Here is a 20,557-nt window from a genome sequence, read left to right as displayed (position 1 = left end):
CAGTGAAGTAGTTCTTCCTAATATCTAACCTAAACCTATCCTCCCTCCTTCTTAGTTTGTTCCCCTGAAAGACTGCCTTCCGAATCTCCATGTCTCCAAATCATTTCCCGAATTAATTTGGAGACTCCGAATCAATTCATAGGGTTTTTTTGGTCTTCCAATTCGATTCACAGATTTGGCCTCCAAAATCGGGCCAAATCTTCTCTGAATCCAATTGGCGAGCGAAGCTTTGCACACCCTTAGTATCAACTACTGTCCAGTAAAAATCTCTGGTTAGCTAGCACACTTATTTACTCTAGCATAGTTCCAATCAAGGAGGTTCCCATCACCAAACTGATCAAGTATGATCATGTCACTTGTACTTATCAGTTAGTTCCTAATAGCTCATAACTGGAAAACTTGCTGTGGCACTGAGAAAAGCTCAGCCAAACTGGCTGTTAAAATTCAGGATAACTCATCATACAGACCGACAACTGGAGAAAATACACACGCAGAGAAAAAGAGGAGCCATCCTTTTTCTTTTCATTAAAGAAAAAACAACACCAAGTGAATGCTCCAAATGGAATTTGCTTATTAACAGAACAAAATCAATAGCCTCAAGCTGGCAGGAAAAGGAACTTACTTTTTTAGAATAATACCCCCAATTGAGACTCTAAATATTGTTGTAATTAGTTTGTAGGTTAAACCATAATGCTGTGCCAGTGACCCAGAGAGATAATGTCACTGCATGAAGAGCAGCTGGCTTTTTCACTCTATTTATGGAACCTGTAAAGAACATTTAGTAGGAAGCATTTATTGCTGCACGATAACAATATGGTCCTGGACAGCACCAGTCAAATGAGAAAGTGGTAAACCTATATTACTGTATATTTTCCCCCAAGTAGCCTGTATATTGTCTGAGCATTAGGAAGGGTCAGTGTGGATGCTAGAAGTTACTACAGCATTTTATTGGAAAACTGGAGCAATGCATAAACTTCTCAATCAGTTCATTTGGATTTCACATACAACCTTTTAAGAGCTGCAATTGATGTACAACTTACAACTATCAAAGAGAGGAAGCGAAGGAAATACTGTCAGTGCCTTTTAAGTGTTCCAGCATAGACAGAGGAACAAATTTTATTGAGAGTCCCCGTCTTGCTGCAATCACTTCTAGTTTTGTGGTATTCATATCTTCCTAATAATTCCCCACATTTAAAAAAGCAGCCTGCTATTGTAAGTGAAAGATGGAATACCTTTGGGAAAATTTGAAAGCTGATGACTAGACACTTTTCAACCTACCTGAAATATCTCAGATAATAGCTTTTATGGCTTCAAAGGAAATGTGTTATAAAACTACCTGACAGAAGGAGTTAGGATTTCCTGACACACTTACATGAGGGGTCACAATTCACCTGGTGTCATGTGGTTAACAGAACACGGAAATGCTTCCTTTTGTTCAGTTGGTGCATCTGGTAAAGGAAGGTATTAATACCCTCTTCCAGGTCTTCTGTAACTTAAATAATTCTACACTGAACAGGCTACTTCATGTTTCTAGGAGGACATAAGCATGCCCAATGAAATATAAAGCTGAAAGCTTTGGAAGAAGAATGCAGGATTTAGAAAAAAATATACATTGCCAAAATGATGAAGTGGCTCATCTCCCCAACCTCTGTGGCTATTCTCTTGAAGAAAAGCAGCAACCAAGGATTTTTCCTCTAATAAAAGTAACCCAATATATATCTGAAGTTTTGTGGTATGCTTTTGTGTGAACAGAGATGAAATTCCATTACACTCAAGACCTGTATCTAGGATGCAGTTGTCGGACTACATAGTAATACAGAACTTGAGCCAGACCTCACAACAGATCTCAGAGCAAACTGTTTCTGGAATCCTGTCTTATTTTCCTGAAGAGACAGCATCTCCTGATGCTTCAAAGACTCGTTTGATGTCATAATTCCACCCACTGCTGATAGAAACTGGAATAAGAAATACTCACAGGAAACAACCTCTCTACCTTCACACCCCTAAGTTGTTTAATAAATTAAGTTTAGCACAGCTGTCCCTGGAAACCAGATGAAACATTAAGGAACTCTTAATTTATTTTAAATCTTAATGAAATATGCCTGCTTTTCAACCTCCTGCTATGTATTCATGTTCAGAAGACCACTGAAAAAAATTAGTCAGAGCTGTACAAATTCACATTTGCTAATGGCAAAACTCAAACCTGATCTTGGGACCCCTTCTGAGCACTGACTGTTATGACCATCTGTGGAAGTTTCTCTAGTGCTGGGATGTCTAACAGATGGCCTGTGAGGGGTTAATTAGTGGCCCCAAACTCCCCCTCAGCCACTACTGCCTGTCACTCCAACTGCAGCAGCAGCCAGGGTCTCCAGTCTCTCCCTCCCACCTCTAGTTTCTGAATCCTGGCCTCCATTCCAGGGTGTAGGGTGGGATGGCACAGCCTACGGTGCAGCAGGACACTGGGAGGGAAGGGGTGATCAGGAAGCTGCCTGTGTCTGCACAGCACGTGGCTCCTGGGCCACTTAGAAATTCAACAGTCCTGCTCTAGGTATCACTTTGGGTGTGAACTTGGATTTGAGATAAGTTTGTGTTGAGCAAAAGTGTTTTAAAACCAGAGCTGAATAGGATAGGCAGATATAATCAGACAGTAAGCCCTGAGAGGTCTTTGTGATTCTTTGATAAGAACCTTAAAGGCTTAAAACATTTTTATTATGTTCGTTATTGTGACGTGGGTGCCTTAAGTGGAGATGGCACAAATAGTACATTGTTCCTTAAGCAACTTAATCAGGCTACAGACCGATAACCCATTGTCACATACTATACTGACACAGCAGGAGAGAGGGGTATTTCCCTTTGGATAACATGAAAACTAGTTCTATCCAGACATGCAGAAGAGATGTTGGAGATCTCATGATACAATTCCAAGTGGTAACTTCACCCGCAAACGCTGCCCCACAAAAAATTAAAATCAAGAACATGTCTGATCTATTGCTGGGAGCATAATGACTGTGTTGCCTACACAGTCCCATCGCTGCTTTCGCAAGGCACTCAGGGATATCCTGAGTACGACAAAAGCTATATAAAAACCAGATTCTATTCTATTCTGCTTATTTAAGGAAACTGACCTAGATACTGCGTAACATGAAGCAGAGCTAGTATGTAGCTACTGTGCAAGTTGGAAGTCCTAAATTTAAATCACTGACCAATTTTTGCTGCACGTGTTGTGGGTTCTAGATTGCGTTGATGAGCAATGGAGAAATTGAAAACACGATCAAAAGAGTTTTTCAGCAAATAATTCTAGAAAATTAGATAATGTACATCAAAACCAAGCTTTTTTGGATCCAAACTAGGAAAGACGCCTTATTATGCCTAATTTATATTGGACGCTTACTGAGATGAATTAGAACTTACATGGTCAGCAATCGTACGTCCCAGCTTGTCCATCCTCGATCCAGCCTCTGCAATTTTCTTAGCTGCACTAATTACATCTGAAGTATTTTTTAGTGGACCTTTACCTCTGTTAAAAACAAACAAACAAAACACAGAACAAAGAAGAGTTTACCTTCTGGTACTGCACACCTCATTGTGTTTGTTTCTTTTTCATTCTGTGTATTGTTGCTGAACAGACTCCTTAAGTAAACTGTTTGCTTGGGTAAGCTGTACCTCTACCATAAAAGCAAGCAGCTTATGGGGAATGATTAAAAATACTTATATAGTTCTCTCATTTTTAAGTCAAATAGTATTGATGAGTTTACAAAGCTTTAGGCATCAACTTTATAAAGGGCTTGTTGTATGAAAAAAAGATTACTTTCATTAAATTACTTTTACCTACTGTTTCAAAAATGAATACAGAAGATTATAGAAGGTAACATCTCAGAAGTCAGAAAATCATGCTGCAGTGACCTTCTTTTGAATGCTTTATCAAGTACTAAGAAAGCACTTGGTGAATAAACCTTTAAAGTTAACTGAAAAATGCAGTAAGGTGTTTCAAGATTGATAACAATAATCCAAACTAACACTATTTTTGCAACACTTCAGACCCCACAGAGGTAGGTGCTGTACAAACAGAATAGAAATTATTTGTTCTTTGGGGTGGGGACTAATACAAGGGAACAGATGGATACAGAGTGGGGATAGGAGGGAGAATTCAAGGAACAATGACAGGTGGTAGTTACAGCACATCTGCAGATTAGCTAAATCAATTTTACTGTGTGGGCACTGTGTGACAATTTGTCAATTTGTTCTACGACAGCTACACAGGCAAATCTGTTACAGGCAAACTAAAGCTGTAAGGAAGGCAGAGATTTAAAATGTTTGCACTGACAGTCAGAACTGCATTTGCAATACTACAATACATGCAGTACTACTACCAACTACTCAGCCAATAAATGCCTTTGAACAAGTTAATATGTTTACAAGATTACATAGATGAAAAAAGCTCACCTGGTGAAGTCTGTCATTTCCATCATGATCATACACATCTGCTTTGCTAGAACAATAATATCATTTCCACTGTCATCCCATTTTGATACTTCAGCATCTAATTTACTCTTTTCTTCCTGGAAGCTTGCAACTTGCTCAGCAATTTTAGCTTTTTGTTCTTGAGGAAGTTGAGCCATGATAGCCTGAAAAAAAAGTGATTGTTCCATACAGCCGTAGTCATTTGTATGATGGCTTTTTAGAATATTTTCACTAATAACCAATTTAAGTTGTGTAGAAAGGGATTTCTACACAACTTTCTTTAAGTAGCAAAAAATACAATGATTTGCCATGTAATTCACTGGGCTGGGCTTCAGCAGCTTCAACAGCATTTCAAGCCATGTAAGGCTATGGGTACTATATGCAAATTACTATACCTATGTTTATTTCAAGGTCATTTTTTCAGATTTGCTCTTCACTTCCATGTGCTCAAGCAGAGCAGGGTCTTACAGTAAAGAAGTGAGGGAAGGAGCAGAAGGGGGAAGATTTTTTTTGGGGGTGGGGGGTGGGGAGGAGGTAGGTAGGTAGAGAGCTAAGGGGCTACCTGACCTCCAGATTTATTTCCCCCTTTGTAGCAGTGGGAGGGGGACAAATTAAAGACAAACCTCCAATAAACAGATTCTATACCTGGACAATTATAATCAAACTGATGATTTCCTACCCCCCACCCTGCCAGTAACTAGATTCTGTATATGGAAAAATTCTCTCATAATCAGGGTCATTTTACATTCAAGTAAATATGGTATTTCCTCACTAAAAAAATCCCACCTCATTAAAAATGGAGGCAGCTATTTTGGATCTGTGATGAAAAAGTTTATAGTTTATCAGCATCCGGAGAATTCTGGCCTTTCACAATGCTCAAAACAAGACAGACTTTTGATACCTTTCAGGTGTAACATTTCACTTAACCTTCTTGTCAGGCAGGTGAAGAGAAGAGATTAATGTCAGTTTTTTTACCTAACATTTTCTAAAAGAGGAAGACACAAGACCAAGCTTCTTAAGTGACAGATTTGAATTGTGTTTCCAGAGCAAGTTAAAGCTTTTCTTCTAAGGGGATGTAGTGCTTAAACATTTTCCTTACTCTAGCACTTTGCCCAGCAATGAGCTGATCATCTTCAGTCTGAATACTTGTTCTGCTTCTGACATCAAAGTCTTCAGTCTCAAAGTCAGAATCATCTAATTCTTCAGGAGTCTGAAGGAAGAAAAAACAAGATATAATTCAACATGTCAAAGCTAAGATCAACATCATTGAAATTGCCTCTCAAAACCAACAAAAAATACTGTCTTGTGAACTGTTTGATATTAGAGACCGAGAGAAGAGATGGGATAAATAGAGTGGATTATCTAAGGTTTTCATCTGAAGACAAGTGGGAATTCTCTCTTTTTTATTTTTTTTTATTTTACATTTTTTGTTTTTGTTTACATGGCTGCATATGTCAAACTGCTCAAACTGGCAAGGTGCACTTATAAAAGGCTGTGTTACATTAAATATGGAATGATGTTAGGAGTGTTGTTCTCAAGGTCTTGGATATCTGAACAAGGTAGCTGCATTAATCAGACGGCAGAAGGTACCCTATCTTGTATTAAACTGCTTTATTCAGAGACCCCAAAGATGAAGTTCCATAAAACTTTAAAGCCTGTTTCACAACAGCAGTGGATACACTTTTTAGAAGTATTAAAAACCAGAGTATCCGTAGATTTAACAATGGCTACAGTAAACCAAAATTTGTTCTTTGCCTACAGGGAAAGCTTAACATTTGTAGTTAGTAGGACCAACTTTCATGCTGTAGGCTAAACACAGCTGACCTAATTCCAGCTCACTTAGAGGTTATTTTTACTGCTATGAGGGTATAGCTAAAACTATAGCAAAATTTTTAACAAGTTTAAACAACATCTGTTAATAGTAAAAATAATACATCTCTGTCTAAGCTGGTACTTTTTCCATGATCATTTTTCATAGCTGAAATTATAAAAAACTTGATAAATGCAAGTTTGCTATGAAAAGTTTAGAGATATTAACACACTACTCCAGCCAATCTCTTGCCTACAATTTGCACTTTATAAATGTGTTGATTAGCAGGGATCCTGGTTCTCTCTGATAAAATCCAAAATTTCTGATTAAAACAAACTCCCCCCAAAAGCCCCAAATCCACATTTTTCCATGATTAAAACAAAATGCCACTAGATCTGTGTGTGTGTATGTGTGTGTACACACATATGTGCATGTGTATCTGTGTACATAGTGGCGTTTCATTTTACTCATGGAAAAATATGGATTTGGGGGTTTGTTTTTGTTTTAAATCAGAACATTTTGGAATTTTTTTTATCACAGAAAACCAGGAGCCATGCTGATTAGCTATCCTGCAATGCAAATGATGATTATTGATGATCACATTAACTGGTTGGCCCCAAAAAGACATCATTTGGATATTAAACCTACAGTTTTCTAGAGCCTCTCCATCACAGAAGAGAAGCCTTTCATTCCCAGAATAAATATGCTGAAACGCACGAGTGAACACCTCTAGAGCCAGGGAAAAGGAATTTACAGGATGTTCTTTAAAGCAGAGGGAGAATCTTTTGTTTTGTAACATCCCTAATTAGCAAAAAATATTGAAAAAAGATTAAAAACTGATACTAACATTAAAAAGGCATTCATGGTCTGAAGGCTTTGGACCTTAACATATCCTCTATTCTCATCCCCACCACACACACAAGAAAAGAAACAAAAACACCACCCAATTGAGGTGAATTATTATGTGTCTGATACCATTGTTTTTAAACAGGGAGGCAAGAAACTAAATACTTATCAATAAAACAAGATCTTTTCCCCCCCACGATAGATTCAGTATATTAACTTTAGCTTTGGGAAAAAAAACCACCACCAAAAAATAGAAACCAAAAGAAGTTATCAGGCAAGAGGGACTTTTTCAAGAGACTATGAAGCATCAGTCAGTGAGTTCTGCCATACTGATCTACGTTTCAACTTTAAATAGCTTATTTACTCCAATCTGCTCAGCAGCATTCCCTTTGAGAGTAGGGATGCTTCTGTGTTCCAATTTGAAACAGAATCCTGTAAAACGGTGCTCTGTTATCTCTGTTTTGATGGCTCTATTCTATTCTAAATTAGTTCTACAACTAAAGCCCTTCAGCTAACAAATACTGAAGTGTTTTCACATTTTGACTTTTTTTTAGGTCACTGATATGTCACTACTGAACTGCCTTCAGCTATTGGCAGTTGCAATAAAACCATGGCACCCTGACATCATAGATGTGGTTTCTCCCCAGCACAGATGAGGGGCACAAGGGAATGAGCCAGGTTTCTTGGCACTGCCAGCTCTGCTAATTGCTGAAAACACAGAATTGGCAGCTGTACCTCCATGTCCTGAGCAACCTCACTTATAGCAGGGAGTGAATAAAATTCATTTGTAGCCTGGCAAAGAGATATTGGTGTGCCAACTAATATTGGTGCTCCATCAAAGCTGCAACGGGGTAAATATCAATGCTAATGGGAATTCATTTTATGATTTCCACAGTAGTTCCACCTTCCTTTGCTCTGTTATGCCAAGTTTAAGGAACCAAAGCTAAAAGATAAATATTGCAATGGTTCTTACATGTATTCGTGTTCTGTGGTTACATGGTAGAGAATAACTCATTACTAAGGCATATTTGCAACCAGTGAACAATAGCTTGACAGGGCTTTAGACTCAGATCTCCAGGGGACGGGTAGACTATCTCTAATGGAAGGCCTGGAAGTAGCAACCACAGAATCAGTAAGTCAGGTAACAGAAGGGAACTCGCTCCTAGCCCAGCCCAAAGACGGGACTCTAAGAGGACAGGGAAGCCCAGGGCTTCTAATGGCAGGCTTAGCTGCCTGTACACAGATGCCAGGAGCGTGGGGAACAAACAGGAGGAACTGGCCCTTCTGCTAAGTAAAAACGCATATGATCTCATAGGGATAACAGAGACCTGGTGGGACTCTACCTATCACTGGACCACAGGTATTGATGGCTATACCTTGTACGGGAGCGGTCATGTTGCAAAGAAGGTCAGGGTTGTAGCTTTCTATGTGAAGAAACAGTACATTTCCCTACAAGCTGAGACTGGCACCCAAGGAGGATGACTTGAGACCCTTGGGGTTAGAATATGGGGAGAACATAGTGAAGGGGATATAACTGTAGGGGTCTATTACAGACCTCCTAACCAGGAGGAAGACCTTGACCATGAACTCTCTAGGGAACTGGCAGAGGCTGCATGCCTCTCAGTACATGGTTGTCATGGGTGACTTGAACCATCTCATGGGAAGAGCATTCAGCCAAATCTGATCAGTCACAAAGCTTCCTCACTTGCATTGGCGAGCTCTATTTGACTCTAGAAGTCTGCAGACCAGGCGCTGCTGGGTCTGGTACTGGCCAAAGGGAATGATCTAGTCAGTAACCTGAGGATCAAAGGGAAGCTCAGTGACAGTGATCACAAGTTGATCACTTTCTCTATCCATCGCAAAGCTGGCAAATCAGTCAGCAATGCAGAAATCCTTGACTTCAGGAAAGCTGACTTTCACAAGCTCAGGAGGTTGGGTGTATAAACTGTATCTGCAAACTGCAGGCACAGAAAAGCCATTTAAAAAATAAGCTAGTGTACATGTATTTATGTTGCTAATTTATAAAGGCATCTAAAGACAAGGGTAGCTATTACAGAGCCCAATCTTATTTTTCAATAACTAATATGAAATTCTTATAAAAAGGTACTTGAAGGAAAGAGATCTAATTTAACCACAAAAATCTTAAAATGATTAGAATATAAAATTGAATGTAGCAAGGGTCTAGCTACAATTACCTAAGTCACAAGTCACTAGTTACAGCATACAAATAAAAATACATTACCACTGCATTATAAAAAAACCCATCAAAGGTGTTTAGTGCTTCAGCTCAGACTACTGATGTTCAGATCCATTTAACAAAGTTTGAGGTGCAAGTCAAAACACACATTCTGAAGTATTCTATAAAGAACACTTGATTTAGAAGCTGATTAACAGCTTCTAGATTTAGAATGTTTATATGATACATGTGAAAACCCTTTCCCTTCTCTGCATAGGGAGTGATTCATTTAGTTCACTAAATGTTGAGCAGAATCAGTGACAGCAGAATGCTGTTTAAAATAAGTAATGCCTATAGCCACTCACTCTGATCATCAGTACAGCTTTCCTGATGTCCCGAATTCCATCATACACCAGTCGTGAAGCATCAATAAATTCATTTTCATCCATTGGCTGAGCAGGGTCAGAACTCAGTGCTTCCACAGCAGCTTCCACTTGCTCAGTAAAACGTGGCATAACTGAATTAAGGACATAAAAGGAATAATGACATTTGGCAGTGGCCTCCCAGTTTCTGCCACATATCCTGATGAAGGATGGACAATATCTAAAGCCCTGAGGCTGGAAATCTTGCAAGACTCTTGTTTAAGTTTAGAACATTTGGCTATTAAAGATGAAAAGATATCAGTGCATCACTGCTTTGAAATTCCTTCCCCCCGGCAAATTAGCGACATTCCACAATTTTTTTGTATTAACCACACCACTTCAAGGAAGATGGTTATACGGCCGAGGAGGGAAGCAAGCAGGAGAATGCACCTGGGGAGATGCGTAGGGCAGTTAGGGACTGTGGGACAAGAGAAGTGTTTGCTATGTATGATCATCAGCAAAGAATGTTTAAATGGCACTACCTCAACTGATCTTTAGGTTCAGATTTAGCATCTTACTGAAATAAATGAGGCAATTCACCCCGATGGAGAGCTTATTTCACACAGAAGAGGAGAATACTGTACTTACTATAGTTCTTCTCCCTCTCCTCCATGATTACTTTTTTTAAGTTTACATAGGTGCAATATGAGAACCAGAGACAGATTCTAGGCCAGCAAGTCCACACATTAAACCCAAATTCTAGCTAGCAAATGAGAACATATATTTATTTACAACACTTCTTTAAAACAAATGAGTAAATGTAAGTAATTTAATTTTCCTTAATATATAATTATATATTAATTCAAGGGAAAAACGGAATAAAGTTTATTATTTGTGTCCACTCATCTTCATATTTTTTCTCAGAACAAGACCCATCTAAACTCTTTAGATGACACCAGTAACCAGCAGCTGCAACACTGAACCAATCTAATCCAATCAGTCATTGAGGAGGCTGCAGAATTGAGCTTTGTGAAATAATTCAACGAGATCAGCTCATCTTTTAAAATTTGCTCATTGACTGAGACTTGCACTGCTAACTTCTAACATCTTGTTGACTTCAGTTAATGAAATAGAGATGCATGTTTAATAATAAAAACACTGAACAATAAATCCTTCATTACTGCTAAAACTTTAGGCTAGTTAACAAGCAAAAAAAATCCTCATTCTGCAACCTCTCTGCAAACACCACTCATTGACTTTAATGAAAATACCGCATAGAGCATATCTGATACTGAGCCCAAACTGTTAAAGTATTCTGACACCATATTTATTTGCATCTAAGATGAGGCCCCTCCCTCCCCCACCAAGTCAGCATAGGAAGGGGGAGCCTCTTCTGAGCTTCGAGCACCTGCCGCTGGCCAGGGTGGTTCATACAGCATGGGATGGGACATGCGGCTAGAGAAACTGATCTGTATGCTTTGGATGGAGCGCAGGGAAGACTGTGCAGCTGGACCCTCCATCCAGCCACATTCCTTCAGCTCTGGCTGGGCTATGTCCCTGACCCAGCAAGGCCTGGACCTGCTACTGCTGCTCTTCCCTGGCCTGGCTGAGCTGAAGCTGCTGCCACTGCTGCTAAGTGCCCCAGAGCTGGGGCAGGTGACAGGCACAGGCAGTGCACACAGGCTGCATACAGGCAGCAGGGGAGAAAAGGGGCAGGCAGGAGAGGCAAGGGACAGGGGTCTGACCCCTTGTCCCCTGCCACTGTGTTGGAGGGGATGAATTTTGAACCAAAACAGCAGAGAGTAATTTATTCCTACCTGTATTGGACAGCAACTTGGTTGCTTCTAACACCTTTTCTGTGTAGACTCCAGGTTCATAGTTATCCATTTCAGAAGTGACAACATGAATGACTCTAGCTGCGCGTCCACGAATTGCACCAGCTGTTCGGTCTAAACCATCAACATCTTTTTCTTGGAGAGCAATAACACATTTGTTTACATCTTCTAAAATATGATTCTCTGGTGGTAAAAGAAGAAGACTTTAGATGGGAACAGTTTCCTTCCTACCCTGTACAGCAATATACTTTGAGTCTACAAAGCTTTTATAAAAGAAAAAGGATCAAATCTTCAACCACTTCCTGGAGGGTTGGTTTTTTTTTCTTTTCAAAGCAAAGTAGTTTGTTGCAATCACTAAGCACCTGCCTTTCAAAAACCAAGTTCAAACATTATGTTAAGCCCACCCCTCCCACCCAACAATACACACACTTGAATCACCACACAAACTAAGGGCAGCTCAACTCACCCCCATCTTGTCAGCTCCCAGGTTTTCCCCCTGGACTGCTCATGCCCATACCCAACATTTTTCCAGACAACCTCTCCCAGTTTCGTGATATGGGGTCATTTGCCATCTGTCCCCACAACTCATTCACGCTGTTAGCATTCTCTAACAGAATCAACACCTGTTAATAGGATGTTACTCCCTTTCTGCACAATCTTTTTGCATAAATCTACAAGCACAAAATCAGATCCTACTACATGGCAACATTTAAGGAGAGATGGGAAATAATCATTTAAGTTAATTAAAAATGCAACAATTTGAATGGGAAGAGTTCTTTCAGGCTCCTCCTTTTTTACGAATAAAAGTGTACTGGGTGTTACTCACTAGTTCTCAAAGGGTATAAACAGACCTTACAATTGTATTGATAGCAAATATTACCCATGCAGGCTGCTCCAATGCAATTTGAAGTTCTCCATAATCCTGCTGCAGTACAAGTGTAGCAAAACCACCAACTCTGCTTCCTTCACAGTCAAAGTTAAGGTGATACAGCTAACCTGTATCGCAACAGGATGATGCAGACCTGGTTAATGTGTGCTCCTGAGATGTCCCCACCTCTCTTTAAAGTGGATAAAATGGTGTGTTTGTTTACCCAGACTCAACAAGTACAAAACACTCCGATGTTATGTTTGCATTTTACTTTTTAAAGTATTTGAAATGTAAGACTATTTCCTTCAACTGATAAAACGTACTTAAATGTTCACAGAAAAAAAGCAGAACAAAATAATGAAATACACAATTATAAAGAGCTCAAGTGGAGATTTCCAGGGCTCCCTACAGGATTTGGATATCCCCATGTAAAATCTCAGCTCTTAAAAATCACATTTTCAAACAGTTAGATATCAGTTTTCCACATCTAGTACCAGTATGCTAATCCAGCTGTTCTATTTCAGTGTTGTAGTGTCATACTGAAAAACAACTACCTTAAGACAAGGCTAGCGAGGCATTTCCATTCTGTCACTTCATAGAGTTTCAAATGCTACCTACCATTGACCTAATCGTGCCAACTCACATTTCCTTCCTTGTCTAGACTATTGCAAAATGGCTATTTTACTATCTGTATTAGGAATGAAAAGCAATACAGTAGTGTATGGAGTTGATTGTCAGATCTGAATACGTTGGAAGGGATTTCTACAAGGAAAAAAATTAAGCTAACTTTACATAAGGCTACCAAGTTCCAGGTGACGTTATTTCAAAAGCTTCTGAAGCACCACCATCTCACATTTCAACAGAGGATCAAATGTGGCCATAAGAGCAGAAAGTATGTGTGTATTTTGACAATCCACTGAACAGAGATGAGGTAACTAGATGCCAGGACCCATTGTATGACCAGTATTTGATGAAGAAAGAGCATGGAATTCAAACCAGTAAAAAAAAAATCCAACATCTTTTAGAACAAAACATATGGTTTATTGTTCATATTTCCTCAATGTACAAGTGATGCCAGATACCTCTTGAAAGCCTTCTCATATAAAATGAGTGTCAGTGAGCCAAGTGAATAATATGGGTGCAAGAGGGTGAATTGTACTGTGACAGCTTAATACTGACTATAAGAATACAAGCCAGATCACAGATCTTTCCAACAAAGATATCTGGGGGAGTTAGGGGGAGGTTAAATCACAATAAAAATGGTGTCCCACTAACTTAGGTCACCCATCTGCAGACCTCACACTTAGATGGACCTAACTAGGAACCTAAGTATGAACCGTACAGAAGTTCCAGGAAGGTTAGATCAGTTGAAAAGTGGCTAACCTGATCTAAATTAACTCTACCTTGAAGGTAGTCCAACTTAGATTGGGTTGATCATTTTTAGACTGATATAACTTTTTGGAATGCCCAACTCAACTCCCAAAAGAAATGATCTACACCCAGCTTAGTTGTGGCCCGAGATCTTACAGCAGCCAGAGGAAATGCCACAAAGACACATACCTCGAGAAAATAGATGCTGACCTCAAGAGCTGGGAGGAGCAGGCTACTGACTCCAATGGCACCACAACCTCAAGCATGTGGCACTTCACTTCAAGGTAAAATGTCTTTGCCTTTGAAACAGAGAAGTGAGCACAGAGGAAGAAAAAGGAAAGGAAGTCCAGACTGCGGCCTACTTTGCCCTGTAGAAAGACCTACAACTTTTGCAGACTGATCTGTGGCTCAAGGACTGGACTCTTAAGTCATCTCAAGACCCATCAGTGAGCTGTGGAAGAGATCACTCTCGAAACAAGGGATTGCCACTGCTACTTCTCCCACCACCACTGCTGCTGGGGTCTCTAGCCCCACTTGCCCCTCTCCAGCTTCTGTTTCCTACCCCTACCCTTGGGGGTGAAGGGGCCTTATGGCCTGTGCAGACCTCAGCTGCTCAGAATTTGGGCAGCCTTTCACTTGAAACAGGATCCTGTGCAGAACAGTCAAGAACCAAGCTAGATAAGGGACCTACACAGATCCTTTTAGTTTATACCCATTATGACAAGACTATTAGTATATGAAAGTATTTAACTCTCCAATTAGAGTTTGCCTCAAAATTATACCTACCACTACGTTATACAAAAAGGTTTCAGTTTTAGTACACAAACTAGAAAAAAAAATTATAAGAATGTCTTTGTCAAATGAAGTTCAAAGAATCTGTAGCACCATTGCTAAATTTCAAACTTATCTTAAGAATTCAATGAATATAAATACATGGTCCATTTACCAAATGCTCTTAAGCATCTTCAAAGATCCAGTATTTCCAAGAAAACACTTGGTACGTCAGGAGCTTACTTGAGGTAAATGTTTCTTCTTGTTCATAGTCCCTGCTCCAGAGAGAGGTACTTCAGATTCCTAATGTCTCACCAAGGCCAAGACCCTGGAACTCTTCAGAGTGATTAAAGGGTACGCTGACAATCTCCTGTTCCTCTCTAATGGATTAGTACTAGTTTCTCTTTGTGGGGGAAGAGAAAGGATGTAGGAAGGGGGCAGGCTAAATCCAGTTTGAGTGTTTTAAGCACATTATAAAGACCTGTTAGCATATCTTGATTAAGACAGGAATTTCAGAGAGACAGCAATTCTTAAATAAGTCTTCTTATCTGGAACTATGTTTCTTTATTTCGGTGCCTATGTTGCACACACAAAATTGTTAGATACAAAGTCTTTCTGGCTGTTGACAGATGTGGAACCCCCCTAAAACCAAACAACCCCCCCCACCAAAACCCAGCACTTTATAAGTGTGACAGTTTGATCCAGCACACCCATCTGCATAGATTGCGTGCTTCAGTGGGGCTTTTGGTACTTATTTAATAGCAGATTAAATCAACTATTAGATTAAAAACACTAATCAAATACAGTGCTTTAGATTAAAGCACTAAAAATCCCTCCCCCACCCTGCATTCAGTCAGCTATTAGGTAAAGTGTTTAAAAGCCTTGCTGAAGTGCGCAATCTATACAGACTTTAGGCAAGCTGGGTAAACTCACACAATGCCTCTTCTGGGCATGTAGTATGCTCAGCACGGGAGCAAAGTTTCATCCAAGGGAGCAAAGTTTCATCCAAAAGTTTTGTTTATTTTATTTCTAAATATGAGAGAGAGAGAGAGAGAGAGAGAGAGAGAGAGAGAGAGAGAGAGAGAGAGAACGAGCATGTAAACGCGTACACAATGGGACACTGGAACGCCAAGTTTACTATCTAGTTCAGATGTAGGTCACTCCTGGTGGAAAAGCTGCTTGCACTTTTTTTAAAACTACTTTTTAACTGACATTTCTCAAGCATGGCAACTTCGTGAAACCTTTTAAATGCTGGAGTTTTTAGACCCTTTATGACATTCAGGCTATTCTTGCATTAAGAAAATTAGATCTTTGGTACTGCACTAGTAACAGCAGTAGAAATTTGTGTAGACCTAATTCAGTTTAAATCTTAACTCTAGGAGGATTAGATGACATGAAAATAAATGCCAGTTATTTCTAGAGTACACCTGCTAGTAGGACTACACTGATTGTGAATTATATGTCCTACTTTGGTTTATATAGACAACACCTTTGCAAGTACTTCATTAAAGAAGGGAAGTATCTGCTGAATTCTGAGGCAGAATTGAAATGTATTGCTATAGGATAAAGAGTTTCATTAGGAACACATTTTCTCTATGAATGCAATTCACTGTGCTTATCAGTCTGTGTTTACATAATTAGAAGAATTTTTGAAAGGTGAACTGAACGCATTTATTTTTGCTAGTTCAGAATTAAATTGCACTAAAATATTTTCTACTTCTATCTGTTCATACTCAGGTGAGCCTTTAAGAGCTAAAATGATAATGTGTGTGTCAGAGTACTTCATAAAGCTATTTTAGTGTCTCTAGTGTGCATGTCAATTAAAATGTATTTATACATTAAACATCTTTCATTACATTTACACTGCTGTTTTTGCAAATTGACAGTAAATATATTTTTCTATACATTTTATATACCCTGTAGTGCCACCAAAGCTAAACTGCCTTATTCAATTTTTACAACTGAGCCATATCTTGTTCTCACTGTATCAAGATCCCATTTTGTTTTCATACACACTACTATACTTTCATGCTTGTGAACCAAGATGAATCACAACTTCATTAAGACCTTACATCTGCAAAAGGCAGCAAAAAATAAACAGTTTCTGAAATACAGGAATAACTATCATTTTTTAAATCAAGTCCAAAAGAAAGTTGGTGGCCTCTTTGTATAATATTAGAACTCTTATTACCCGACACAGCCAGGAAGTCATCAATGGAAGTGATGTCATCAACAGCATCAGTCAACACACGGACTTGCTTTTCCCATTGTTCTTTGAAGAGATCCATGTTTTCTTGAGCTAGTTTACTTTGTGGTTTGGCAGCCAAAGCCAATGCAGCATTAATAACCTGTAAAACATATTTGCTTGTTTTTATGTTATACAATTAAAATCAGTAGGTTAAATTTATGAATTTCATAGCCAGAGTTTAGCTAATGTAATTTTGTAACTATTCCATCAAAATAGATAATTAAGTCCTTCAGTGATACTCATGTCCAACTTGCTTTCACTTCCAGATATATTATGAGCAGTTACATTTCATGCACCTGAACACTTGCAGAAAGTTGAAGCTGGCTTGTTTGAGTATTCACCTCGAAGTATTCTATTTTAGAAGGGCTGAAGCTGAACATAGCTTCAGGCAGTGTTCCTTAAAACCCTTGCCAAAGCCCTGGTTGAAGGCATGCAGCAAGCCAAATGAGGTCTTGTGCACCATTGCCATAATGAGGTTTTGAAGTGAAAGAGTTTTCACAAGTTTTGACTCGATTTAAAGACTAAAAATCCCTCTATGAGTATAAGCAGACTGTGATTCCCTACGGTAGCACCATCCCATGTTTTAAGAAAATTAGCTGGGAACAGTCCAGATTTCTATAGCACCAGAAATCAAGAATAATCAAAAGGACAATCCTGACTGTTGTTACACGCAAAAAAAGTTGCAGCCAATTAACTCAAAATTTAACATACACATTTTTTCACTGTACCTTTTCAGTTCTGTGTACCACTTCCCAAAGCTGCTGATCTAAACTATGTAAGCAACAGATGTTCCTTGGTTTATAAAATTCATTTTTTCACCTGATTCATTAAAAAAATGTCACAACCCATTTTCTTAAATATAACTCACTAAATATGGAAGTGATGGTGATGTCAAACATGTCACGATGGCACTGAATGAATCAGACAGGAAAAGCACGCTGATTTACTCAAGGGATCATGGAAATTAGCAACGAATGCAAAAAAATCGGAAGTTATACCAGGTTAGGGAGGCTAGCATCTTATTATGCTCTTTTTTAGTATTTAGAGACTTCAGCTAAAATCCTGATTTAGGTCACAAATGAAAATGAGCTTGATGAGTTTTGTAACGTAGACAAACATGAATGACAGTCTGGCATGAGCAGCAATCTGTTCAAGAAAAGTGAAAGGCTAGAACAGGTCTATGAAAGGGTCTCTGCAGAGAAGACTGCACTCCCTCTGATTCTCTCAGCCTCTGGCTTTTGTAAGTTAAGGTTTAAATGGACCCCCCAACCCTCCCCAAGGTATCAGAGAAATTTACTCTTTTGAGTATGCTGAAGACAATCTACTGTAACTGTGGCTCTGAAGCTTGTAAAGTTTTAAAGGAAGCTTCCTACTGTCAAGAAAATGAAGTTTATTTGGGTTCCATTCTTAAAAAAATAAAACCACAAGTTTTTCATGTCTTTTATATAAAAGGAACATTTGGATTTGAGAATCCTCTCTCACCTTAAGACTATTATGCTACAGACTAATCACAGCCACTGTTGTTCTGCATGTGTAAAAGAACGGTTTTAAGAGAAGCACTTGTTACATTTTAGGTCTGGGTTTATCAGTCAAGGCTAAGCATCTATCCTGGCAGAGATGACAGAAGCAGAAAATTTATCTCCAAGGCTCTATATCTCATAGTCTGATACAGACACTGCTGGACCTGTTGCCCCCAGCCTGGTTTATTTAATGCATTATCAGCCTGTCAGTCAAAAACAGCAGGATCTGGACACTCACAACTCTATAGGGATGAATTCAAGTAATGAAAATTCTACTAGCAAAGGCTAAAATAGGCAAGCCTCCAGAAGTTTGCTCTCAGCTTCTATTTTGCAAGTAACCATGACTACCAAAACAGAGAGACTGGTGATATGCAGGCTTGAAATATTGAATGCGTGCTTCTTCTAGCCTCCTCTTCAATTATGAGGCATGAAAACATACTTCAAGGAGTAATACAACCTGTTAACATTAACACCAGTGACACATATACATTGCATAGGTATGTAAGCAGTATACTTTCAAAAGAGCAACTGTCATAGCAATTTCTTGTCCAAAAAAGCATAGCCTCATCCCTTATGCCCAGGTTAGGGACCTCTCTTTGTAAGAAGGTAAGAAGAGTCTTCAGAATGTGCCAAAGTAATAGGGCCACCCCATATTTTTCTTCAGTTTTAATTACTTACACTGCTATGTGCTCTCCATTTGGCTTTGGCCAAAATGGACAAACATCTCTCCTGGAATCAGCTAATTCCATGGCCTGCATGAACTTTCTGTCCTCTCTCTTACAGCGCCATACAGACAAATGAATATAGAGCCTGCGCAGACTGCACCATGTGTAGTGTAGTTTTTTGAGTGCTGAGGTGGGTGGTACAAAGACTGGGTTTTGAACTAAAAAACTATGCTTTCTGTAAAACATTTGGGAATGCTGGGCATGCTAACTCCCATGCCTTCAGCTGGTGAGTCACAAACCGGACTCACCAGCTGAATAGAACAATATACAGCAAAACAGGTAGTCTGACTCAACCTTCTTTCTGGACCACTGACAAATTTCTTCAGTTTTCTTCAGTATTGTTCCCTCTCCTGTTCCAGGTGGAACGGTGCAGATGGCTCATCTGCAGATGTGGAACCCTATGAATACCCTAAAACAGCCTATGTGTAGTGTAGATCAAAATAAAAAAATTAAGTTGGGTGAACCATAGTGACTGCTATGAATTTACTTACCACAGACTGTGTAGGATGGCTTACATCAACTCATCTTTTAAGCCCCCTAGTCTGCAAAGAACTTAGTGATGCTTAGTAGCTCTTGCAATGGGCTGTTTCTATTATCTTCCAACTCACACAATTATTAGAAGAAAGCTCTGCTTTGGTGAGGAAAACTCTTTAACCTTACCAGCATCCAATTTTCCTTTATCTGTAATATCACGGCTGTAAGTCTGATGTGGTCCCACACAACTATAAGGATTTTTATGTCTCTATTGCTCCACTGAAAGAAATCTTTTGTTCTCTGTTCTTTAAGGATATTGTTCTTGCTAGGGCTGAGTTAATTGTCTGTTTCTTCCAACATTAGCTCCAGAATGAAAACATCCACAGTACCATGATAAGGAAATATTTTGGTTTCAGATGCTCTGAAACCAAAACAGGTAAGCTCTCTTTGTTCCAGGATTTAAAAATTGGGTGTTGCAAAGTGCCTTTATGCAGCTACTTGGCTTTTTCTTTATGTTTTGATTTCCTGGATTTATTGTGGCAGCAGGAGTATGAAAATTTGGAGCTGTATCAACATGCCTTTTTCAAGTCCATGCATTTCTATTTTTAAGGAACTAGTTATAGTTACAAGCAGCTCAAAAGTGAATGCTCTGCCTCTCAGCTGGTAATTCAAAGCCATAAGAAAAGGGGGTTCACACAAATCAATTTTCACCAAGGATGAGGAACTATAATTTTCACTTGGAAGGCAGCCTGCCATGAAAGTTCTGGGGTAAATGTCTGCTGCTCAGGAAAGACATCTGGGGTGCTTTAGGAAAGAGCACACTGGGTTGTAAGCAACAAAAACAATGATTTGACTTGCTCTTTTTAGATTTGGAACCATCTTTTGATTAGCTTTTCTGTTTTGTATACACTGCCTTTCTTGTGGTGATTCCCAGCTGATGGACTTGACTCAGAGAATACATCCCCTCCATGCCCAAAGCCAAATTGGCTGCTGACAACGAAAACAAAAGTAGGAAAAATCCTCCATCAATAAATGGAAGCTAAAAAAATGTGGGCAAAAAAAAAAAAAAAAAAAAAAAAAAAAAAAAAAA

General features: G+C 39.2%; 1 protein-coding gene across 1 annotated transcript in view; it reads right to left on the bottom strand.

Annotated features, from left to right (window-relative positions):
- Positions 1–20,557, bottom strand: part of CTNNA1 (catenin alpha 1) — a 251,980-nt gene that overhangs the window by 18,429 nt on the left and 212,994 nt on the right. Inside the window, exons 10-15 of the mRNA XM_019506550.1 lie at positions 16,692–16,848; positions 11,473–11,673; positions 9,659–9,810; positions 5,561–5,671; positions 4,444–4,625; positions 3,412–3,517 (exon numbers count right to left, since the gene is read on the bottom strand). Of these exons, the coding sequence (XP_019362095.1) occupies positions 3,412–3,517; positions 4,444–4,625; positions 5,561–5,671; positions 9,659–9,810; positions 11,473–11,673; positions 16,692–16,848 (909 nt within the window). The remainder of the gene's footprint in view (positions 1–3,411; positions 3,518–4,443; positions 4,626–5,560; positions 5,672–9,658; positions 9,811–11,472; positions 11,674–16,691; positions 16,849–20,557) is intronic.

This window comes from Gavialis gangeticus, unplaced genomic scaffold (assembly GCF_001723915.1).
Source record: "Gavialis gangeticus isolate Ggan-Ray unplaced genomic scaffold, GavGan_comp1, whole genome shotgun sequence".
Taxonomy (NCBI): domain Eukaryota; kingdom Metazoa; phylum Chordata; order Crocodylia; family Gavialidae; genus Gavialis; species Gavialis gangeticus.
The sequence above is the reverse complement of the archived record's forward strand: the minus strand, read 5'-3'. Positions and strand labels throughout refer to the sequence as shown.